Source organism: Trachemys scripta, chromosome 17 (genome assembly GCF_013100865.1).
Source record: "Trachemys scripta elegans isolate TJP31775 chromosome 17, CAS_Tse_1.0, whole genome shotgun sequence".
Taxonomy (NCBI): domain Eukaryota; kingdom Metazoa; phylum Chordata; order Testudines; family Emydidae; genus Trachemys; species Trachemys scripta.
The window spans coordinates 18,105,454-18,131,548 of NC_048314.1; the positions used below are offsets into that span (position 1 = coordinate 18,105,454).

General features: G+C 47.3%; 1 protein-coding gene across 2 annotated transcripts in view; it reads right to left on the minus strand.

The window, feature by feature from the left end:
• Positions 1–26,095, minus strand: part of BRD3 (bromodomain containing 3) — a 51,866-nt gene that overhangs the window by 18,546 nt on the left and 7,225 nt on the right. For both annotated transcript variants that reach the window (XM_034793605.1, XM_034793604.1), the window contains exons 2-6: positions 8,673–8,987; positions 6,860–6,997; positions 5,298–5,445; positions 3,480–3,694; positions 1,191–1,562 (exon numbers count right to left, since the gene is read on the minus strand). In XM_034793605.1, the coding sequence (XP_034649496.1) occupies positions 1,191–1,562; positions 3,480–3,694; positions 5,298–5,445; positions 6,860–6,997; positions 8,673–8,873 (1,074 nt within the window). In that variant the 5' untranslated portion in view covers positions 8,874–8,987. The remainder of the gene's footprint in view (positions 1–1,190; positions 1,563–3,479; positions 3,695–5,297; positions 5,446–6,859; positions 6,998–8,672; positions 8,988–26,095) is intronic.

Here is a 26,095-nt window from a genome sequence, read left to right on the forward strand (position 1 = left end):
GTAAACATTCCCGATAACGATACTTAGCACATACGTAGGGCCTTACAAACATCAGTCCTCGCAACAGCCCCGTGAGGTAGGGAAATATTCTTATCCCCATTTTACAGATGGAGAAAATGAGGCACAGATAGGTGAAATGACTTGCCCAAGGCTTAGAACTCATGAATTATTGGCTCCTCGCCTCAGGCTTCATGCAGTAGCTCATGCTGACAAAATCCCCTCCCTTAAAAAAATATACTGCAGTAGTTGTCCCAAACTCCGCAGTTCCAAGTATCACTTGGAAGATCTTTTGGACCATTATTATAGTGCATATAAGTAGTGAATGGGATTTTCCAAAGCAACCTAAGTGTCTTAGGAGAACTCAGAAAAAGGATGGTGACTGAGGAACACTGGGCCTCTTAAGTCACTTAGGCATCTTTGGAAATCCCACTCATTGGCTTTAAGGGGAGTAGGTTTAAGCCTTTAACATAAAAAGTAAAAGCTAGCAGGAGCATCTTCATCTCTTGCCTGTGGGCAGAAAAGTCTCATTTCAACCAACAGAGATTCCTATGGCCGATTGACCAGCAGAACGCAGGCGGGTGGGGGGCAACATGGAGCCCTGCGGATGGAGGGAAACCTCCCCGCCCCAAAAGAAAAGCACCCTGAAGTTCAAACCAAGGTAAGCTAAGTTGAAATACCTGCTTCTCTACGAGGCAGCCGTGAACCACTGCTAGCTAGCAACGCTGCTATATTTGTAACATCTACCACCGCGGAGTGAACAGGTGATAATCAGGTCCCACCTGGCGTCACACAAACACCATCCAGAGCCCACGCCACACAAACAACTGATGGGAAGGCAGTGACTGCTGTACACGGGGTTCTATGGATCGAACCCTACGAAATACCGCACATCCTGTGTTCAGAGCACAACGCTGTCAAGGGGGCGTGTGTTTAGATAGCCGGACTATCTGCTCAGGGAGCTGTTGGCACTGCATAGTGTGGAATACAGGGTACAGGGAAACATTCCAGGACATGGAAAAAGGGAAACAAAATAGAAAAAAAAAAAAAAAAGATCTGAATGGTCCACAAATCTGGTCAATTTTCCACCCCACCCACCAAGAACCGACCCACTGCAAGAGCGGTAGCCCCTCTTCTATTCGCAACCAGAGAGCTAAAACACCCTGCAAAAGAGGTGGTAAACGTGGACGTACTTTCACAGTACTGAGATCCATGGGGTGTTTGATAATATCATGATAGTCATGTAATTCCAAGGCCTCTGCATCGACAGGCTTGTAAAAGGGCCATGCGTAGGCTGCGTGTTTCTTAGAGAGCATCTCCTTCAGGATGCTGTCACAGTACTTGAGGTGCTCAGAGAGTTTGCCCTTTTTCCCCGCGTGCTGGGGGACCTCCCCGTCTTCGAGGTCTTTCTTTGGTGGCTTGATTGGCCGGCCGCCACTCTCTCGGCGAGCGACGACTTTCGCCTGCTTGGGGTCTGACAGCGGGGTGGGCGACTCGCTCCGACTGGCAGTGATGGCCGAGGTGGTGGGCGTGGTCGTGTCTGCTTTTCGCTTCACTCCCTTTTTCTGAAACAAAGAACGGGTGGTCGGGAACACAGGTCCTGCCTGCAGACCGGGCTGGCAAGGGCCACTTCGGGGCCTGATCCTGCTCAGCCAGCACAACCGATTCTTGCCACATAGCCTGATTCTCCTCTTACTTACACCGGGTTTACATGGCTGTAGCTCCATTGACTACAACGGGAATTGTCCCTGAGTATTACTGATGTGAGCAGAGAATCGGGCCCTTGGGGAGCAACAAGTCCAGGGGGCTAGTCACAAGGAGAGAACCTGCCCAGTTAAAGAGCTGCAGGATCGAGCCCTCCATTGTGAACTGACAAATGTTACTTAGCCCGCTGAGCCATTACTCACCTGAGACGTCCCACTGTAGTCAATGGAACAACTCAGGCAGGTAACTGCTTAGAAATGGGATTAAGAGCTTCACAGTTTGGCCCCAAGGAAATAAAATATATCCAGTGCATATAAATCCCGGCATTGTGATTCTCCCTACCAAACCCCTTCCAACTTCTCCAGGGAAGGTCTTTTGCCTCTGAAAAACTTGCTTTCCATAGAAAGCTGGGGGGAAATTGTGATTTCAAACAGAGAGAATTTTGCAATGTTTACTTGCAAAACTTAGTTTTTAGTAGCCTCTTTAATATGCAGGTGAAATGTACCTACAATATATGGGTGACTAGGAAATGAGTTATTTGTGCACAGAGTGCATCCGGAACGAAAGACACTTCTGTGCAGTGTGGATTTAGCTGGCAGGAGATTTGGGTTATAAACTTGCAAATTCAAGGGTTCATTCTGTGGGAAATAAAGAAAATCCCAAACAATAAGCTCCATGATTATTAACAGACGCAACCTCATCTCACCTCGTGCATGAATCTGTACATTTATGCTACAGGTAGTTCTGAAGGGCTAATGCCCCCTTTGGCAGGACATGAGAAGAGGATTTCAATTACGGTCATGCCATTTACGGTATTAGGACTTATTTATGATTGTACGAAGTCTAGCACAATAGGATCCGGATCTCGATTATGACCTCTGGGTGCTACCATGACATCAACAGCAGTATCTAGCTCTTATATAGCACTTTTTATCTGTAGATCTCAAAGTGCTTTTACACGAAGGAGATCAATATCATTCTCCCCAGTCTATAGATGGGGAAACTGAGGCACAGAAAGGGGATATGATTTGGCCAAGGTCCCCCACAGCAAGCCAGTGGCAAAACTGGGACTAGAACCCACATCCCCTGTGTTCCAGTCCAGGGTTTGCTATCCTCTACAGAACACTGTTAACACCCCTGTTTTAATGTTAAATTTCAAGCAGAAAATTGTGTCACTAGATTAACGCTTTCATCCAATTTTTTTCTTTAAAAAAAAAAATGGTATTCAGCCAGCAGCTGTTTGGAGCAGTAATTTAATTTACTGGGAAATTAAATTAGCAAATTAAATAGTAAATACAGGCATACAATTGGTAGCAGAATACAATCAGTAAGAAAGACAGAACTTGCTGATCCTACTGATATTTCTCGGGTTCTCAAAGCACAAAGGTGCTTTCAATACCTTCCAGCTGGAGTGCCCTCCTGCAGTCTTTACTGTGACAAAACTCCCACTGACTGCTCTGGAGTCAGGAATGCAGGATCAGGCCCTTCTCTATGCCCATTTGAAACTAAAATGGAGCTGTATGTTCGTTGGGCCTGCTCTTGCAAACCTGAAAATCTATGGGAGAACTGGTGAGAGCAGGGAGTTCTTAGGTGGGGTAGGGGCACTGGGCCCTCAGAGGCCTTTACGTTCATGCAGCCTCGTAGCTGGCTAACCGGTGGTGATATCTGTGGAGTTGGAAAGTCAAATGCAAAGGGAAGTAACTCATGTTTCTGACCAGCGGTTGCCCATCTAAAAATGCGGTCCTGCAAAGAGAAAGACGGTTGGTTGCTTTGTTTACCTTGACTACAGGTGGCGTGGGAGGAACCACTGTCATAATCGGAGCAGCAGGAGGAGGGGCAGCGGCAGCCGGAGGAGCAGTTACAGGCGGGACGTTTGCGGTGATGGTTGGCACGGGCGTGGCGGCGATAACGGGCGTCTGAGAGACAGCTGGAGGGACGTTCTGGAAAGGGGCTGGCGGGGAGACCGATGACACGGCTGCTGCTTGCTGCGCTCCTTTAAAACGATACAATTAAACACATGTGAGACAGCACATTCAATAGGCACTCAGCTAGCTTGACCAAGAGAAGCTGTTGCCTCTGGACTCTACAGCAATGAACGTCTGGGCCTTTCTGCTCTCTCTGCAGTGCCTGGATGACCATATGTGAGCAAACTGCTCCAAGTCCTGACTGTCAGGTCGGCTGTTATGGGACAGTTTCTGTTTTCCCTTCCAGCCTCTCTCAGAACTAGCCTGTGCTCAGCCAAAGAGGAGACCGATGGGAGGGTAGGGAAGGACGTGGATTCTCTAGAAAGGATGCTGAACTATTCACAGCGGGAAAACCTCCACTGGGTTCAAGCTGCCTTTGCTCCTGCTCTGCAGAGTTAATAATAAATACCACTAGTCTATGGGGCTGGGCAAAAAACTGATTGTTCAGTCACTGGTAAGCCTGACATTTTTTTTTAAATGTCCATTTTGGGTCAAACGGAAAAGAAAAATTTTCAAATTTATGGGTGAATTGAAAAGTCAACAAAAAATTCACGTCAGGTCGAATGAAACGGTTTGTTTCCGTTTCAACCATTTTTAAATATTTATTTATTTATTTATTTAATAAAAGAAAGTTTTGAACAAAAAGCATCACCCCAAACCGGAACATCAAAACAGTTCATGTCAAAATGAAATGTTTACATTTTTCAGAATTTGTTTGTTTTGTTTTTTTCCAACCAAAACAACTCGGCAAAGCTAACAGGAATTCACAAAACGTTTCCATGTTGCCAAATCTGCATGTTTCACCAAAAAAGTCTCACCCAGGCCTACTTATACGGCACTTTAAATCCATAGACCTCAAAGCTCTTCACAGAGAAAGTTCAGGTGACTTGCCCATGGTTATGCCGCAAGTGAAAAGCGGAACTGGGAACAGAACCCAGGTCTCTGGATTCCCAGACTAGTGCATTATCTGCTACACCATGCTGCCATTCCTGTTATAGGGCAGCGGTAATCTGTCCCACAGAGGCAGCTGCATTTTAATACAAGGTGCAAAAGGTTTTTTTGTTTGTTTGTTTTTAAAGTCCCAGCACTGTTCTATTATTGATTAATGAAATAATTCTTTGCACTTCTACAGCACCTTCAAAGGACGCTGTACAGACTTGGTGCCTTAGTTGACATATGTGGAACTTGAGGCACAAAAGGCAAACTGACTTTCCCAAAGCCACAATCAGATTTCATCTACACAGCAACTTGCTCCTGTTTCGTTAAATCAATGCAAACACATGTTTTCACCCCTGTGATTTCCATGGGAGTTAGGAGCTTAAATGCCTTTAGATATCTGGCCCTTAGCCTCTCTGTGCTCTGGAGATAGTAGCAGTGTCCTCCCTCACAGGCCTGCTATGAGGATAAATACATTAAAAGACTGGCAGGCAGTCAGATACTACTATGATGGGCAGTATCTTGGATAGACAGACAAGCAGGATCCACACGTCCTGAATCTCATTCAATGCTCTGACCATTAGACTACACTCCTTTTCTACCCTCCTAATTGTGTGTCTAGTCAGGCAGGGTGGAAGTGGGTCAGGAATCAGCAACGGGCTCGCAACATTGATTACCATCTGGTCAGGTCAGTACCTGCACTCTGTGCGCTCGCTGCTGGCTTGCGACCTTTGCCTTTAGGGACCGGTGGTAATAACTCAACTTCCTCCTGGGGCATCTGGGCTACTTTCTGCAGAAAAATCTTCTCCAGGGCTTGCGCCATGAGGACGATGTCATCCGTGGGCTGGGTGGACAGAACAAGGCAGCACTAGCATAATGCACCCGTGAGAAGCAAAGAGGGACTGAAAGCCTTTACAATCGCGTTGTTTGATTTATCCCCTAGCCGGAAATGTACACTGTCTTCCAATGAATGAATGCGCCACAGCTCTGAGAATTAAATAACGCTTTAGCCCTTCTCTGGTATTCACGCCAGCCTCAATTGGTATGTCTACACGGCGACAAAAAACCCGCAGTACCAAGTATCAGAGCCCGGATCAACTGACTCAGGCTCAGGGTGCGGGGTTAAAATAGCAGGGTAGAGGTTCGGACTTGGGCTGGAGCCTGGGCTCTAAGAGTATGTCTACATGGGGATGAAAAAAACCTGGTTGGTCCAGGTCAGCTGACTTGGATTCACAGGGCTCGGGCTCCAGGCCTAAAAAACTGCTGTGTAGACGTTCGGTCTTGGGCTGGAGCCCAGGCTCTAGGACCCTGCAAGAGGGGAAGGTCCCAGAGCTCCGGCTCCAGCCCAAGCCTGAATGTCTACACTGCAGTTGTATAGCCCTACAGCCCAAGCCCCGTGAGCCTGAGTCAGTTGCCCCAGGCCAGCCGCAGCCGTGCTGTGGGTCTTTTATTGCAGTGTGCACGTACCCTGACCAGCTGGCAAATTACAGCCTCTAAATACAATGAAGAGCCAGAACACGGCTTCCTTTAGAAGCCCACACCATTGCTGCCCCACATATTGGTTTGGAAGCAGAGAGCTGCAACCGACGAGCTGTCAATCCCTGTCTGGCAAAATATTCAGGAGAAGAGAATAAACACCTTCCTCACTGCAACACCAGCTAATTAATTTATTTATTTCAGCTCGCTCCCCAGCATGGGTCAATGATGAACTATCTTAGGAAAAAGAATACAAGGAATAAAAAGCACTTTAAAGCCAAAAAAAAAAAAAAGCATATATAAGCAACCAACAAAGTGCACGAGAGATTTATGGAAGAACGCATGAGGCATGGACAGCGGATATAATGATAGGAGTTATTTACCTGCCCTCTGCTGCTGAGAGGAGTATCTGATATTAGTTACTACTGGACAAAGAGAATAACACTTAGCACTTATATTCCACTTAACATCTACAAAGTGTTGTGCAAACATTAGCTAATCTGAAAGAATTCCTCCGTGAAATTAAAGGGCTGAAGTCTCGGCTGACTCGCTGTGTAACCCCAAGATATTAATTCTACCTATATAGTTAAGAACACGTTTGCCATTTTAACCAGTGCGGGCAAAGACAGCTTTGTACATTTAAAAGTAATATGATTACCATTAATGGCATTGCCAGGAGGGTTTTGTGCACAAGTTATCCCTCGCCAAAAGCTGCAGTGGACTAACCACCCGCAGGCTTCCCTATTCAGAGCCACAGCTAGGAGTTGGTCTGCATTCTTTACCTTGTTGTAAATGTAACAATTTGTAAACATTGTGTTGAAATCCTGCATGCATTCACTGGCACTCCAGTAATAGTTATGTTCCAGTCGCTTCTTAATTGTCCCCATGTCCATCGGGTTTTTGATTATTTTGTGATAATCCTGTTCAAGAAACAGTAAAGATAGCTTGTTAGGTCAGGACGCAATAAGCCCTATACATCGCCAATGAGAACAGCTCCCCCTCCCCAATGGGGGACATCAGACAGGAGGCACCTTTCCCATAAAGTGAAGACCCTGCTTTCCTGGTGGTGTCTAATTTGCAAATGGCAATCCTGAAATGTCAGAACTAGAACAAGATTGAAAAAAATACCTACCAGCGAATGGGATTTAAAACATGCCTACCACTTTTAACTAAAAATTAACCCTAAATAAACCCTTTTGCTCTGCAACTAATGAGGTGGGCAGGTAGGTCAAAGCGGAAGCCAAGGTGCTCAGAACCTCTGGAAATCAGATGCACAGTCCCTCCGCTGCTATGATCATAGTCTGAGCAAGCAAGGTGGAGTTAGCACCAATTTCCTTGAAAGGTTCCAGCAGTGGCTGGCTTGGTGCTGACTCCTAGAGCGGAGATCTGGGGAGGCAAGTTCATGCTAACTGTTAATAGGGAAACTGTCTTTGCCGTCAGGTGAATGTGTGCAGACCGTAAGAGATTCAGCAGGAACTAAGATGTTCAGAGGTTTCTTTTAAAAAACAGCTTTGTGTAGCATTTCTTTATGAGACAAAGGCCTTGTCTGCATTTAAACGGGCTTACTGGTATAGTTATACTGCCCCATGGAGAGGCAGCTTATGCCAGCAAAAGAATGTTTTTTACTGGTATAGCTTAAACCAGCTCCCCGAACAGGATAAGCTGGCAAAAGGACTTTTTTTTCCCCCACTTATAACTGCATCTACTAGGGCTTTTGCCAGCACAGCTAGGTTGATTGGGAGCATGATTTTTTTCACACTCCTAACCAACACAGCAATGCCAGTAAACCTTTCTAGTGCAGACCAGGCCAAAGTTAAGAGAGTCTGACATTAAGTGAAAACACTATTTCAGTTCTTGAGTGTTCCAGCTCCTATTCCTGACCCAAAGGCCTGGTCCACACTAACCCCCCACTTCGAACTAAGGTACGCAAATTCAGCTACGTTAATAACATAGCTGAATTCGAAGTACCTTAGTTCGAACTTACCACGGGTCCAGACGCGGCAGGCAGGCTCCCCCGTCGATGCTGCGTACTCCTCTCGCCGAGCTGGAGTACCGGCGTCGACAGCGAGCACTTCCGGGATCGATCCCAGAAGATCGATTGCTTACCGCCGGACCCGGAGGTAAGTGTAGACCTACCCAAAGATTTCAGGGACATCTGCTGCTCTTGGAAAACCCATTGCATAATTCCAAAATGCAGTCCTTATGCTCTTTCTTTAAGCATAGGTCAGACGCTATTAAGGTAACATTCTAATCTACAACAAAAACTCAAAAATAGCAAAGGCCTGAGGAGCTTCTTAATAAACAGAACCCAAAAAAAAAAAATCCATCTAATAATGGGTCAGAGTTAACGTAACTTCTACTAGTTACGAAGAAGTCAGGTCTGTGAAAGGTGGTCTCATATTCAGGGTACTGGGAAACGAATGACTGCCCCCACTCGTTTCGCTATGCAGGGGTCAGTGCTCAGCCTGGCCACTCTGGGGAGTTGGGGAATCAGACGGAACCTAACAACATTTCACTTTACATGAGCAGAAATTGCACATCGCTAAAGCAGAGCTCTCCTGGCAGAGGACACAAAGCAAAGGAAAGAATACTTACTGGTAAATTCAATTTAATTGCATCGACGGGTTGGTAGAAGGGCCAAGCAAACTGATGCTTCCACAAGGTCTTCACCACAACATTTTGCATGTACTGCAACTGGTTGGTCTTCCGTCCGGGCTTGTTGGGATTGGTGACTTCTGGGGGGGGCGGATTGACAGGGCCCTGGGGAGCCTGTATCGCTGATGTGACAGTTGACATTTTCCTACCTCTGGGTCTCACTTACTGTTGCAGCGGCAACTAGGAGATTCTCTGTCTTCCTTTATGCTCCCTGAATGGGACTGACATCCCATTTCCAGGGCCCAACCATGCAACCTAGACCAGGAGAGAGAGGAGGAAGAGGTGGAGTGTCAATACAGACATTTAATTGAAACACACATGTTCAAAAACAATACACACCTAGACATGGCTAAATCCAACCCCTTCATCTGATCCTAGGGTGACCAGATGTCCCAAATTTATAGGGACAGTCCCGATTTGTGGGTCTTTTTCTTATATAGGCTCCTATTACCCCCCACCCCCCGTCCTGATTTTTCACACTTGCTGTCTGGTCACCCTACCTGATCCACTGCATTTGCTGTCAAGCTCAGATACCATAATGATGGGCATGGTACAAAAACCTAGACGCATAGATTAGATCAGCAGTTCCCAAACCCATGGACTGCAGAGCACTTGCTAGTGATCTACGGCAAACTGGCTGGTCTCATGATGTTGGTTCTGGCTCCTTGTTCCATCGGCTTCTACCAGCATCTCAGCTATTCATTGCAAAGAAGAAGCTGGACTGTACAGAAGTAGGTGGAAACAAAGAGGAGGGGCCAGTTGTGCCATACTCAAACATTTGCTGCAATTGTCCTAGGTACATCGCATCGTTGAGAACTGAATCTTGACTGGAAGGGGAGGTGGTCAGATTAATTGCTAAAGGAAGACGGCCCCAGAGATAATCTCTCTATTTAGATGTGCTCCAGACCATGAAGTTCTTTAGGGCTCGGTCCATCTCTTACTAGGCTGACTACAATGTGCACTCAATTTCCCATGCAGTGCTCCTGCAATTCAAGTAACAATCGAAGAGTTTGTCAGCCCCTGGAACAGACAGATAGAGATGGTTCTGTTCCGTCTTTTAATAGCACATCTGAAATATGAGTACACACAAAATTCCATTACTTTGGGTCCAGGTTTTCTCTAGCACGCTCCTGGATGACAAACTCTCTAGCGTCATTATGTCTTGGATACCACACGGTAAACAGCTTTGTTTTGTCATCTTCCATAAACATTCGAGAGTTCAACCCACATCAGAACCGCAGCAACATTTTTTCACAGTAAAGAGACCACGCACTCTTTCTAATGGCAAAATATTTAAAACACATTCAGACAAGTACACAAATACTCTCGCTGACATATGTTTCTAGTCTATGTGGTGAAAACCCAGTCACAAAAGAGGGAAATACAGCAACAGCAGTGACATGCGAAGAGGGAGACAGTGCAAAGAAACATCCTAGACAAAATTCTCATTTAATGTGTTTTTAACCATCATAGCTGAAAATCAAGACTAAGTGTAGAACTTCAACCTACCTTTTGAGTAGCTGATTAGATGGCAGTAAACACTGAACACTTATTTAATTTAGGGGAGTTTTACAAAAATAGATTGTGCATAGAAACATGCATCTACATAAAAGAGAGGAATGATTAAATATAAATATTCCCAGCTGTACGCAAGGAGCCAAGGCACGAGCTTACATAGAAAGAGAGCATTCCATGAACCTCGCTGTAACCAAGAGAACAAAGTGAAAGTATTTTGTGATGGCAATGGGATAGTGACATAAGAGGCAACTCGGCCAATCAGACACCGCTTTGGGCTCCAAAATAGAATGCGCAGAACCAATCAGGGCCAAGCTTGTCTGTGCCCAGGAGGGGCTCCTATTTCAAAAAGGGTTTTGTGCAGAAAAGTGTTTAATCCCAAAGAAATCCATGTCTGGTGTGCGCACATGTGTGTAAAACATGGGAGCCTACCTACGATGTGTACATAGAAAACAGGAGTCCAAGTATGAATCAAACCAGCATCTATTCACAGGATGTAAAAATTCTCTTACACCCTAAGAAGATATAATAAACCCTATCATCAGCTCTGCTTCCACAAACTGAAGGGCCTGCAATGGGAAGATCCATCCCCTTTTCTCTCACATGATGGAATCCATGGGGTTCAAGCTCCATGGGGCAAGGAAAGGTAGGTGTGGGGCCATTCTCTACAGCACTGTTCCCCTCAACCCTCACATAAGGTAATGCTGTCCCCCAACTGTGTCCCCTTTGCACAGTGAAACCCTCCAGCTAAGAGGGTTTTGTTTTTGTCGAGTGTCATTGGCAGACAGAGACTGGATGGGAGCCCCAGGTGGGTGGGGCGACTGGAAAAACAGCGAGACTGGTGTGATCTGGTCAACGTTTTTCAAACTTCACAAAGTGGACTTAATTCAGCATTTCAAAGTTTGAAATACAAACAGGAAAAACATTTTCACAACAGTTTTCCCTGTTTGACAAAATATTTCAAAATTTTGAATTTCAAGAAAAAAATAACAAATCCAACAGGAATTTTTAAAAAAATTAAATGTCATAATGATTCCCTCTCCCTTTTATCTCCCTCAACCCCAGCTCTGAACTGGGACTCTGTGCAGATTTCAGACACCCACCGACTAAGAGCCATATGTCATCTAAGCAGCACATATAACCCTGACTGCAGCCCTTGGGGTACATCCTTTGAATCTAATGTTTATTTCAGTGTTTTGGTGAATGAGCTGAATCCCCTTCAAAGACTGAAATTAAAAACAAGAAAATTTGGGAACTAATGTTTTGAGGCAACCTTAACTGCAGGGCATCGGTCACTTTTTTTAACTCTATGTACCACATCTCAAGATTGCCTTCTATTGTGTTTTTAAATTATTGAGGATAAACGCAAGATCTTCAACAACAAAAATCCCGTTTTTGTTAGAACTTCCCTGCATCTTCTCGTCCTGTTTTCATAACATTCTAACTTGAAGAGATGTTCTTTTTTTAAGGCACTGGACTGGCATCCAGGAGATAGGGGGTCAACTTTCTACGTGGTCTCGGGAGAGTCATTGAATTTCTCTGTGCTTCATCTCCTCATCTGTACAATGGAGATAATACCACCACCTTTCTGCCTTATTTTGTCAGTCTTGTCTAATTAGATTGAAACTCTTTGGGACAGGAGCTATTTCTTATTATGCTTTTTCTAAAAGATACGCTCCAGTGCAAACAAGAATTAATTCAGGGAAGTTCCATGGCCTGTATTATAAAGAAGGTCAGACTAGGTGATCACAGGGGTCACTTGTGGCTTTCTAATCTTTGAACATGTGTGTTTCTACTGCACCTAGCACAGTGGGGTGCTGATCTTAGTTAGGGCCTCTCGGCAGCACCGTAATATGAACAGTAATTAAGTAAAACTTAATTACATAAACCAGAAAGGATCTTTTAAAACTTTAGTTTAAATATCAAGAAAGTTAAGCACATTAGGGAGAACAGGAGGTGGGACTGTGACATCAGAGGCAACTCAGCCAGTCCTCCTACAATTGACCTAATTTATTTGCATACTGCAATCCCATTGGCTACAATTAAAGATGGCTCTAAACCAAAACTCTGCACACCAATGCTGCTGAATGTGTGTGATCATTCAAATCCTCGATCTTGCCGCTTGAGACCAGATCTAGTTAAAATGTGCCTATTTCTGTGTTTTTCATACTGTTAAAGCAACAACACTGGAAATAGTCATTATTAGCATACAGAAGGCTTTAATGTGTATTTGCCAGCTGATTCATCATGTGAATGAAAGCACTCAGAGTGTGTCAGAGCTGAGAGAGAACTTCTCCCTCTAGCTGGGCCTGGGAGTTTTGCTGTATGATTTATTATGTATAGAAACACAAGAGGATGCTGGCTACTCAGTTCACGTGAGTTTTTATCTCTTTTTATCTCAGCCCAGTCCTAATCCAGCCCTATCACAGGCTAGAGCCCAGCAACCCCAACATTTGCCAACATTTCCCCCACACACACACTCAAAATAGTATTTATTTGTACATGTGTTTCACCATTCAATGGGTCACAGATCTGTCAGAGCATTTATACAGAGAGACAGCCTACTTTATTCACTTGGGAAAGAAAGAACTGCAATAGTCTGTTATGCTTTCAGCACACACACTGAGAAATTAGATAAAAACAAATACTCTTGCTGGAAGGCTGCAATGTAACACTACTTTATTTCTTATAATTCAGAACGATAACACACAAAAACCTAAAACCAGAGAGAGAGAAAACAGGCTGCTCCCTAAGGCAACCAGGCACAATTCACCTCACTTTGCTTTAAGCTGGCTCTTTCCAGAACTGACTCTGTGGCTGCATGCTTTCTTATAGAGTCCCCGAGCCTGCAAGCAGGACTAAGACCGCCACCCCACCACACCCTCTCCAAGTGATAGCTTCTAATTCCAACACAGTCCTCAATACACCACACAGTCCTATTCCCTGCCATCCAGGGAGACTGGACATTATTTTCCATGTATAGTAGCACCCACTATGTGCTAGGCACTTTCCAAATGCTTAAGGATGGTCCCTGCTCTGAGGAGCTCACAAGCAAAGGGCAGACAGACAAGCAGACAGGGTAAGGCCAGATGTCACAATTCGCAAGGGTCATGAGACCTAATTACGCTTGGAAGACAGTATACAAAAGACATGGTCCCTGCCCTGTGAAACACACCAGGACACCTAGAGGAAAGTTCAGTCACACACCGGGTTTAAAGCAGATTGAAACAGGAGCAGGAATTCTGTTCTCACTCTCCGACGCCAGAAAGAGGAGAAACCCTTCCCGTGCTTTGAGTAGAGGAGGGGGAGTTGAGCTCTCCCTCACTGCCCCTTCCTTGAAGCCTTGCCTGAATAGCTTCCTATTTGTTTGCCACAGGGGTTGCTTTGATTTAGCTTTTCCTCTCTTTTTTACGTCTCTTGCCCCCATCTTTAAATGACAAGCAAGCAGTGGGGTAGCAGCTTTGAGGAATTTGGAACAGGGAGGGTTAGTAGCTGGCAAGCAGGGATGAAGAGGGGATTCCAGAGGGGGCAGCATGAAGACAAAGGCAGGGGAAGCTTAGCTTGTTTGCAGTCTTTAGTTTGGGGCGAAGTCTGGTCATTTATTAGATGCGTGCACAACACCCAGCCCAGGGGGGCCCTGATCTTGGCTGGGGCCTCTGGGTGCTACTGCAATAGAAGTGCTAAAGCCTAACAACAACAGGCAAAGAGAGTGTGGAGGTGGGATTCATGGGAGCAGCAAAGGGGGTGAGTGCGATTAGGGGTCCCCCTTCCCTTTGGCTCTCCCACTGGCATAACTCCACCCCCACGAGAAGCTCTCCCACCGACAGAGCGCTGTCCCCACTGGCGTGTAGGTCGGTGTACCTTACATCAGTGCTTCTCAAGCTATCTGATGTGGGGGACCGGCAATTTTTTTTTTCCCAATGTGCCAGGGACCGGTGCCATATTATTATCCTATTTGACGCTCTTATGAGGAAACTCGTCGCGCACTGGCAGCCGATGGCTCGCGGACTGGCACCGGTCCGCGGACCACCACTTTGAGAAGCACTGCCTTACATCACTTCGGGGGCGTGGCTTATTCAGACCCGTGAGCGACATAAATTATACCGACATAAGTGGTAGTGCGTACAGGCCCTGAGAGACCAGAACGTGTCTGACGAACCTCCTGATATTTCGCTGATGAGAATCACGTGCCAAAAGCAATGGAGCAGGTACACAGCTTTGACTGCAGTGTATGTTGATGCACACGGGGCGAAATTTTTAACCCGGGCAGAGGTTTGCCGCAAACCCTGTATTATTATTTACTCTTTGCATTACCGTAGTGGCTACAGCCCTAGTTATGGGCCAGGATCCCATTGTGCTAGGCACGGTGCAAACACAGACCAAAGACTGTCCCGGCTCCTAAGAGCTTACAGAGTGAAATTACGCGGCATGTGGCTCCGATTGTAAAGCCCCAATTCAGCAGAGCAATTGAGCACATGCTTAAGTCTCGCTGACATCAGCCATCAATTATTTGTATAGCAGTAGCATGCAGGCACCTCAGTCATGGACCATGGTGCTAAATGCTGTACAGACGCTGAACAGAACAGCCGTCACTGCCCCAAAAGAGCTTACCATCTAAGAAAGAGCTTAGCATGTACTTAAATGATTTACTGCATAGAGACAGACTTAAGCATGAGTTTAACTTTGTGCATGTGTGTGTAAGTGCCTTGCTGATCAGGGCCTAAACTGAGACTCATATTAGCCCCTGAGCAATATTTTTCCATTTTAAATCATCTCTTTTCCCCTGTATAGTCCCCAGCTCTGTAATTCTGAGTAACAATAAAAATGGCTCATGCAGTTTTTGGATGCTTATCTGCAATTACTGACATCGCCACTTTAAATCTGACCCCTGCACCACTAAACATAAGGCCCAGGGTTGCTCTGTCCTTTGTAGGAAATTGCTCCCAGTTTTACCAAAACATTCAAAACAAAACCTGAGCCCAAACTCGCAGAGAAATCTCTGCTTCCACTGAGTCACAGACTGTTCCGCTTAAATGCGCTGCAGCCTTCCCCACCGCGGAATCCATCCCGGCTGTGGGTTTTGGCTCCTCACTCAGCCAGCCTAGTCATCAGACACACAGCCGGGCTTAGAGGATTTTTCTTTTCTTTTTTAGCTTTGCGTGGCGTGCATGGGTCAGTCGCCGGAGCGACAGTTGGCCTGGAGAAATCAGGTTAATAATTCCCTCCATCCCGAGGAGAACATCTCACCCCACTGATGGAGCCCACCGACTGGGGGAGCCTGTTTGAGAATAGACTATAAAGCCCCGTGAAACGCGCATCGTCCCAGTAAGCCTGCTGCTTTGGCTAACAGTTCTGCCACTTCCTTTGGCAACGTGGAACACTGAACAGACTGCTGCTCTGTGTGGAGCAAGGGCGGGTGGGTTTTCTTAAAGCTCGTCCTTATTGCAAACTGAAAGGGGAGGTGCTTTCTATTCACGTCCGAGCTCACCAACTCCACAGTTACTTTGACAGAGCTGAGAAAAAGGAAGAGTACCAACCCACCCAGAAATGAGAACATAAATCTTTGGGGCGGGGGAGGGGGGTAAGCTGGAGATCGTGTATCCGACAGCCCCTCCCTTAGGGGCTCCGGAGAAAATAAAAAAGGGACTTACAGAAACCCTTCCCCGCCTCCTGCCCTCCAGAGCCTGTCAAACAGCTTCTGGGCAGCCTTCAGCTGCTTGTGACACATGGGAGTTGGGAGCTGTGCTGCAAATGCAAGGGGGGTACAATTCGCAAACAGGACTTGGAGATGGCCAGTCGCTCGAAGTTGGCACTTACCAGATAATGCGACACAAACCTTAAGCCTCCCCTTAAAACTTGGGAGGGAAAGTGTGTGTGTGTGGGGGGGTCTTTGCAGCTGGCATCATGACAGGAAACCAGGATTTTGCGTTAGGATCAGGAGCGGCGCCAGGGTTTTTGGCGCCCTAGGCGGGGGTCCTTACCCGCTCCCGGTCGTCGTCGTCAATTCTGCAGCGGGGGGTGTCCTTCCGCGCTCCCGGTCTTCGGGGCACTTCGGCGGCGGGTCCCCGGAGCGAGTGAAGGACCCGCCGCAGAATTGCCGCCGAAGACCTGGAGCGCGGAAGGACCCCCCGCCACCAAATTGCCGCCCCCCCCCAAATCCTCGTGCCCTAGGCGACCGCCTAGGTTGCCTAAATGGAAGAGCTGGCCCTGTTTAGGATGCCACTTCATTACACTGCAGATCCCCATGATCTGAAAGTCCCCACTGGCCTCCGTTGTTGTCATTGTTTCCCAGATCATTAACTCCAAATGCCACGGATTTATTTGTTAATCAGAATAACTCCAGCTAAAGTCGGAGATTCCGAGTTATGGTCACAACTCTGCCCTTAGCTCACCTCTGCGCGAGAGAGGAAAGAAAAGAGCGCGGGGAGATTAAAGCAGTTACTTGGCTTTCGACTTGGGTGTTTAATACTCACTTGATTATTTCGAAGGATTTTGCCCCATTGGTCTCTCGCTGGAGAATATATGAGCAGGTGTTTCCTCCGAAGGAGCCAGGGGGTCCCTTAGGTAATACAGATGGCCAAGATTTTCAAAAGCAACCGGCAATTTCCAGGAGCTTCATTTTTGGACACCCAACTTGAGACACCTAGCAGGGGTCTGATTTGCAGAGGACACATGCTCAGCACATGCTGAAAAAAATCAGGCCTTGTAAGGATGCCTCAAACAGGCACCCAAGGTTACTAGTCAGTATTGGAAATTGTGACTGCGTACATGTTGGCAGCGTTTAGAACAGTTTTTTGGCCACCTCTAATGAACAGAGGGTCTACCAGATAAATATGGACTGAAGCCTTTATTCCTGGTGGTGATTTAATGTTGCGATACGCCTTACCACCCCCCTTCAGAGCTCAGTTTCTTAGATACCCCGTTCTTGCAAACATTCAGTCGTGCGCCATGCACCTTCTGTAAAGAACTTCCTGCACGGAGACCTGCGGCTTTTAAAAGCGGTCATACTGGGAACAACAGAAATAATCTCCAAACTTTTCGTTAGGGCAGGCGACGCGTCACCAGGTGGTGCTGTCACCCACTGTGAGCCAGTTTTGACTCTCGGAAAGACATGCTGTGTTGCTGTTAGTTTTGGGGGGTTCCTCACGGTTTTAATGAAGAGGCTTCGGGAAACAAGGCGCTTAAATGAGCAGCAGAAGAATCTGCTCTCTGTCTGGGGGTACGTCTATACTTACTCGCTGGTTCGGCGGCAAGCAATCGATCTTCTGGGATCGATTTATCGTGTCTTGTCTAGACGCGATAAATCGATCCTGGAAGTGCTCGTCGACGCGGGTAATCCTGCTCCGCGAGAGTAGGCGGAGTCGACGGGGGAGCCTGCCTGCTGCGTCTGGACCCGCGGTAAGTACCTTTAAGTTCAAACTAAGATACTTCGACTTCAGCTACGTTATTCACGTAGCTGAAGTTGCGTATCTTAGTTCGAACTGGGGGCTTAGTGTGGACCAGCCCTGGGACTCCTAACTGGAGTCAGTTCTTGAGGAAGAGTTGCTCCCTGGGAACCGGGCGTTGGCACTGGGCTGAGCTTCTTGAAAGAAGGGATTGCCCTGCACGCCGTTTGACCATTTCATTTCAAGACTGGAGTACGTGTGCAAATAAAGCTGCAGCTGATTTCTGTTCTGCTGGGTAGCTGACCAGCGAGGCCCGACACATGCTACCCCTTGGCAAACAGGTGCTGGAAAGGGAGACTGGAGGCAGAAGAAGGGGTAACAATGTGAAGGTTATATTTTAAAATATACACACACACACACACACACACACACTGCAGTGGAACCACTTACCCTATTTCGTTTTTTTCTTGTTCATATTTTTCAAACAGCTCGGGCCACTCCCCGTCTATGCTAAGCTCTCTATTAACAGAGATGGAGACAAACTAACCAGCAGGCTAAACGCCAAGGATTTTGGAATGGAAATTCTGGACAGAAAGATGCAGCCAGGTTTGATCTTAGAGGTATTTCAGGAGTGGTATTAATTCCAAGCACTCCCGGGCCCATCGCTGCAGCTCTAATGACAGTAGATCAGATCCAAGCAACATGATGATTAAAAGGCCATCGATCTTCTGGGATCCAGCTTGCCCGTCCCCTGCTCCAGCCACTAGACGATACCGCAGCCACTCACAGAGCAGAGTTTGAAAATCTCATTTGCTCAGGGTGACAGCAGGCTCAACGGTGGACATGGGAACAGAGCGTCCCGGAGCGGCAGGCTCCTTCCCCAGGGGGAGGATAAGAGAAGAGGGGGACCTGGAACCACTCGGTTCTTTTTCTGGAAGGGCAGAGGGAGCAGAGCAGTCCAGAGCTATAGACCATTTCAGTGCAGGTGCCTGATCTGACTTCCTGGGAAATCGCTGTGAATCTTCCCACTGGCTCCAGAGGGAACAGACTGGGCTGGGAATCAGAAACAAGTGTCGGTGATAGAGCGGAACAAACTGGAGAAAAGGGGGCATATACGGGCAAGGAGGGAGAGAGACACTGCAAGGAAGGGGAAGAAAGAAAAAGGAAACGGGACAAACACTGAGAAAAGGGGAAGAAAGGACACACCATGATCTAGGATAGGAAGAGAAAAGAGGGTAGATATGGCAAAGGAGACAGTAAGTTACCTTCCTATTTAAGGGACTTGTAACACGTAATTGACGTTGTTATTAAATTCATCACCAGCGGCCTGAACACAGCTGCTGTATTCCTTTAAATTACAGGTATGAGATGGGAGGGCAGGTTAGGGTTAGGATTTCAGTGAGTACCATTTAGCTCACCAGGCAGTGGTTTCAGGCCATGGCAGAAGAGGTGAGCTGGAAGGAGGGGTATAGAGGTGGGTAAGGCCGGGACTTTTTGAATTTTTTTTCCCCCACAGAGGAGTGGCAGCACAAGAGGTACTTGATTTGTTACTCAGCCTGTAAGTGCTTTGGGGACACACCCTATCTTTTTGTTCTGTGTCCGTACAGACTGGGAACCTCAGTGCTATGGCAAGACAAATAATAATTAATAATATGGGATGGCGGGTCCATTCTTTAATAATTTCCCTGACAAACGAGCAGACAGTGAAACTCCAGGTGTAGGGCTATAGGAGGAGAGTCCAGGCTCATTTCAGTGCATCACATTTCCCATCACCTTCCCCCGCTATCAGCCGCACCAGCGATGCCAGCTTCGCACGCCGTTTGACAGCTTCACGCTAAATGTTCTTCCACGCCCATGAAATGCCATCTCTGAGCCCATCGGCAAGGCCTCCTACCTCCCCGTTTTCAAATCCCTCCCAAAGCCCCACCAGGGAATCCAGCTGACTCATACTGACAGGTAAAACATCTAAAACTAACCTTTGCCAAGACCAGGCCATGTACCACCTTGACACCTCTGCTTATTATTAGTGTTATGGGAAAACCTAGAGACTCCAGCCAACATCAGAGGACCATACACATGCAGAGCCAGAGTCCCTGCCCTCAAGAACTTGAAGGAAAACTTGCGCAAGGTCACTAGCAGAATCAGGACTGGCACCTAGGTCTCCTGATTTCCACACCAGTGCCCCTAGCCCAGGGGTGGCCAATCTGTGGCTCCGAAGCCACATGCGGCTCTTCAGAAATTAATATGCGGCTCCTTGCATAGGCACCGACTCCGGGGCTGGAGCTACAGGCGCCAACTTTCCAGTGTGCCGGGGGGTGCTCACTGCCACAGGTCCTATCCCCCATTCTACCCCTTCCCACCCCCTCCCCTGAGCCTGCCGTGCCCTCGCTCCTCCCCTTCTACCCTTCTCCCCCCCCCAGCCTCCTGCACGCTAGGAAACAGCTGATCAGGAGGGGAGGGGAGGGCACTGATTGGCGGAGCTGCCAGTGGGCAGGAGGCGCTAGGAGGAGCTAATGGGGGGCTGCTGACCTATTACTGTGGCTCTTTGGCAATGTACATTGGTAAATTCTGGCTCCTTCTCCGGCTCAGGTTGGCCACCCCTGCCCTAGCCATTAGGCCACACCATGTCCCATAGGTTGTCCCATTCCTAAACTATCACTCTTTAAAGCAGGATCTCTAAAGGCCTGGACTCTACCTTCCTTTCCATGTGGAAACTGCCTCGGCCATTCTGCGCAATGCCAATAATGAACATTATTAAACATTCATCCTCCAGTAGCGATCTCCTGGAAACAGACTTTCCAATTTCAGGCAAGAAAACCAGATTTCTGCTTTAAATAAAAATACGGTGGCATTAGCACAAAGCCCAGATGACACACACATAATAGGAGCATTTGTGTCCATCCAGAAAGCAGAACACAAGGTTCAGAACTCCTAGTGGGATTATCATATGTTTCCACCGTAGCAGGTTTTTTTCCTTTTCAAGAATGTGATCTGCATTGTTAAACTAAAATGTAAAAGCGCAGAAAAAGCAGCCGGTTCTTCCCCTTTTCAATCTGAGTATTGTGCTCAATGCACGTTTAGAAAGAGAACCACACACTCGCCTTGATTCAGTCGGATTTTATGTTAGGAAATTATGTACAGTCTTTCCGCTACAGTTAGCAGCGTTTGTCATAATTGTTTCCTTTCCCACCCTCCCACTTCCAAAGAGAAAAGTTACTGGACAGAAAGCTTTTTGAAAAAGAAAAAAACACACCGAGAACAATTCAACACTGTACAGAACAACTCCGAGCAGCACTACCACTGCTACAGCAAAGGAGAGCTAAGCAGTGAAAGCACTGGTCTGGAACTCCTGAGACTGGGGGCGATTCCTGGTGCTGTTGGCCTTGACACACCACGTGACCTTGGGCAAATCAGTCTCTCTCTCTCTGTGCCTCCATTTCTCTTCTGTAAAATGGGCACGACAGTCCTTCCCATGACACACGGCGAAAATCATTAATGTTTGTGAGCTGTCAAATACTGCAGTACTAGGAGCCATATAAGAATCTAGATGATGCTGTATGGCTCATTTTAGAAACAGGATCGTTATTTGTCATCTGAAGAAATTGCAGAAGCTCAGATCGCCATTTGCGCGATAATTCTTCCCACAATATTGAGGCAATCTGTGGAAGGGCTTTTAAACAATAAATACGATACCAGTGTAGGTCCCTATAAACAGATATCAATTAGGGAAAGTTTGAAGTATTTCCAGATTGTGCTTGTAGACACAACCACATTCAACTTCCATCTGGATTCGTTTTTAAGAGGATATATGCAACAACATATCCCTTCTTAATTTTTTTTTTTTTTAAAGGCAGAGTAGTTTTAAAAGGCGTGCTAGTCAGCACAGTACATACAGAGGCAATGCAAAAAAAATGGGGTCCAATATTTTACTGGCTAATTGGAAGATCATCGCCCCATATACATCTGATATGGGAAACACATAATTCTGGGTAATACTGATTTGTATCATCTGGTTACACATAAGAATTCCTAATGCCTTCAGGAGAGTCAGACACACGGCCCTGAACTGAACCTCATCCCAAGGTTCAGCTCAATGCGAACACTGATAATTAAGACAAAGTTCCAAACGCAGAGACAGAACTACATGCCGACTTGCTCAGAAGCATTTCATAAGACACAACATAACTACTGTGTTGATTCAACAGAAAGCAACTCCCGTCACCAAGATTTCCCTCCAACACATTCTTTGTGCCAGCAATTGCTTCTCTTGCTCCAAAAATAAAACGAAATAAAGTCTCAGATCACGAAATAGAATGGATTTGCTGTAAGGCAAAAATATTAATGACGATGATTGTTTGCTTTTTAACTTAATTAACCCAACACACGCAAACCAATCACACATTAATATTAAGGCTAGGGTTTTCAAATGGGGCCAAGTGAATGACACACCCAATTCTCATTACAATAGCTGGGCTTCTAACGCCCTTAAACTCCTTTGAAAACCCAGGCTGAAAAGCACAGGCACTTACTAATTCACACTGACAATAGGGAAACTCAACACAGGCTACTGAACTTTGCAAAATTAGTGAGTCAATCGACAAGTCAAGTAAGTAAGGTGGCTGCATCACAAGATGTCTTTGTCAGAATCAGTGAGCTAGTATTTCAGTTCTCATGATGGATACTTCCCAGTAAATACGTGGACTGAAATCTATTTTAAAAGCAAAGATGATTTAGGTTATGTCTACACTGCACACATTGCTACGGCATGGCTGTGCTGCTGCAGCCGCAGGTGCACTGTGTGGCCGCTCTTTATCACCGTGAGAGAGTTCTCCCAGCAACAAAATAAAACCACCTCCAACGAGGGACGGTAGCTTCAGCGCCAGGAGCACCGTTCCCGCCAACGAAGCACTGGCCACACCGGCGTTTTTCATCATTAAAACTTTTGTCGTTCAGGGGGGTGTTTTCTCACACCCCTGAGCGACAAAAAATTTAGTGATGCAAATGCCAGTGTAGACAAAGCCTTAGACTTTATCAACAACAGCTGTACTGATTTAACAAAATTGGTTTAGAAACTAATTCATTTAAATTGGCACAAACCCTTCATGTGGACACTCTTCCACTGGCTTAAAAGTGCCTTAAATCAGTAAGGAATCAACTAAGGTCTTACCTCCACTTAAAAGCTTTGCCGTAATAGCTTATACCAACTCCCTGAACAATATAAGCTATACCAGCAAAAAAGAATTGTTGCCCCATATCGCTGAGTCTACAATAGATCTTTGGCCAGAACAGCTATGATGGCAAATCCACGCCCCTAACTCACCAAACAATGCTGGCAAAACTGATAAATGTGGACCAGGCTTAAGCTACATTATAAAAAAAAAAAGCCACTTTTAGGGTATGTCTACACCAGGGGTGGCCAACCTGAGCCTGAGAAGGAGCCAGAATTTACCAATGTACATTGCCAAAGAGCCACAGTAATACATCAGCAGCCCCCCATCAGCTCCCCCCACTCCAACCTGCAGCACCTCCTGCCCGGCAGCCCCACCAATCAGTGCCTCCCGCTCCCTCCCCACCCCTCCCACCTGCCATGATCCGCTGTGCAGGAGGCTCTGGTGGGGATGGGGGGAGAGCGAGGGCATGGCAGGCTCGGGGGAAGAGATGGAGTGGGGGCAGGGCCTGGGGTAGAGCCAGGGGTTGAGCAGTGAGCACCCCCCGGCACATTGGAAAGTTGGCGCCTGTAGCTCCAGCCCCGGAGTCGGTGCCTATACAAGGAGCCGCATATTAACTTCTGAAGAGCCGCGTGCGGCTCCGGAGTCACAGGTTGGCCACTCCTGGTCTACACACTTAAGCCAGTACAGCAGCTGTCACTATAGACACTCACTACGGCGACGGGAGGGGTTCTCCTGTCACTGTCGTTAATCCACAATCCCGAAAGGTGGTAGCTAGACTGACTGACCAATTCCATTGGCCTAGCACTGTCTACACCGGGGGGCTTGGTCAGCAGAGCTATTTCTCTCAGGGGCGTGGATTTTTCCCACCCCTGAGACGTGCAGCTATGCCAGCGTAAGTAGTCAGTGTAGACCAGCCCTTACTCTGGACCTACATACTGCTTTAGTACGGTCGAACCATGTCAGTTAGGGGTCTGGGATTTTTTACTGACATAGTTATACTGGTACATCCCTACTGTGGACAAGCATAAAGGTGCATGAAGCCATACCAGTATACAATCCATAGCAGTTATACCCGTCTAAAGGTCCCTTATACCAGTATAGCTTATTTCCCTTCCTATATGAGAATAGCTAGACCCGTATAAGGCTACGTCCTCACTACGTGGGGGGTGGGGGGGGGTGTCGTGTCGATTTAAGATACACAAATTCAGCGACGCAAATAGTGTAGCTGAATCCGACGTATCGGAGCCGACTTACCCCGCTGTGAGGATGGCGGCAAATCGACCTCCGCGGCTCCCCCGTCAACGGCGCTTACTCCTACCTCCGCTGGTGGAGTAGAAGCGTCGATTCGGGGATCGATTGGCGCCTCCCGACGAGACGCGATAATTCGATCCCCGAGAGATCGATTTCTACCCGCCGATTCAGGGGGGTAGTGTAGACTTGCCCTAAACATGTTTATTCCAGCATAACTATATCCACACTAGGAGCAACTTACCAGTGGAGCTATACCCATAGACCAGGGGGTGTCAAACTTCATTGCACCATGACCCCCTTCTGACAACAAAAATTGCTACACGACCCCAGGAGGGGGGACCGAAGCCTGAGCTCACCTGAGCCCTGCCACCCCGGGCAGGGGAGCTAAAGCCCGAACACCACTACCCAGGGCAAGAGCAAAGCCGAGGCCCAAGGGCTTCAGCCCCAGGACGGGGGCCTGTAACCTAAGCCCCGCCACACAAGGCTGAAGCCCTCGGGCTTTGGCTTCGGCCCCGGGCGGTGGGGCTCGGGCTTCGTTTTGGCCCCCAGCAAGTCTTACGCCAGCCCTGGAGACCCCATTGAAACAGGGCGGTGACCCACTTTGGGGTCCCGACCCACAGTTTGAGAACCGATGCAATATACTATACCGGCCAAGCACTCCGAGTGTGGATGCAGCTACACAGGCAAAGCTGCGCTTTTACCAGTATAACTTATTTCACCGCTGCCCCCCAACAAAAATAAATTCTACTGATAAAAGGGCAGTTTTGCCAGTGTAACTGTGTCAGCGCTAACAGCCTTTGTTGCCGCAGTTACGGTGGTCAAGGTTCACCCCCCTTCAAGTGCCGACTGACACAGCTAGGCAGGCAGAAGTCTGTAGTGTAGACATACCCTGCGGTGCTGCATTACTTTAATTATACCAGCCTAGTTATAGTTGTGTGTGTAGACAAGACCTTAAACCGAAAAACAACTTCTACACAAGGGTTCGCACCAATTTAAATATCGGCTCAAATTCACACTGTAAATTATGCTGGGGCAACCTTTCCCTGCAGACAAAGCTGAGGTAAATAAATATGAGGCACTCTTAAATCAGTTTAAGAGCATCCATACAAGTGGGTTGCATCCATTTAACTAAATCTGCTTCTAAACCAACGTAAAGGTCTTGTCTTCACAAGAAAATGGCACCGTTATAATTTAAAGGTGTGAATTTAAACCAGTGTAATTGAACAGGCGCGAAAGGTTGTGTGTGGACACACTTACTTCGGTTTAAGAGTGGCTGGTTTTGGTTTAGCTTAAGTCAGTCAGGAACAAGTTTAATTAAATCATAAGCAGCCATTTTTAGGCCTCGCCTACACACAAAAGTGATACTGTTTTAGGCAGGGGTGGGCAAACTACGGCCCGCATGCCGGAGCCGTTTTAAGACGGCCCCTGAGCTGCACCACGCGGCTCGGTCTCACTCCGGCCGGGGCGCTGGGTCGGGGTTCACACCACGTGGCTTGGGCCCGCTCCAGCTGGGGCGCTGGGTCAGGGGCTGAGTTGTGTGGTGTGGCCCCGCTCCGGCCGGGACGCTGGGTCCAGGGCTGCACCATGCGTCTCGGCCCCGCTCCAGGGAGCGCTAGGTTGGGGGCCACACCCCTGAGCCTCTCCCCACACCCCAACCTCCTGCCCCAGCCCTGATACCCCTTCTGCCCTCTGAACCCCTTGGTCACAGCCCAGAGCACCTTCCTACACCCCAAATTCCTCATTCTCAGCCCCACCCAAGAGCCCACACCCCAACCCCAATTTTGTGAGCATTCATGGGCCCTCCATACAATTTTTATTCCCCACTGTGGCCCTTGGGCCAAAAAGTTTGCCCACCCCTGGTTTTAGGTATACAAGTATGATTAAAACAGTACAATCCCCCATAGATATAGTCATATTCCAGTATAGCTTATTCCCACACAGGAAGGGGAATAAACCATACCGGTATAGGGCACAGCATCTACACTAGGGGTTGTGCCAGTATAAGTGAAAAAAATCACATATACCCTAACCAAAATAATAA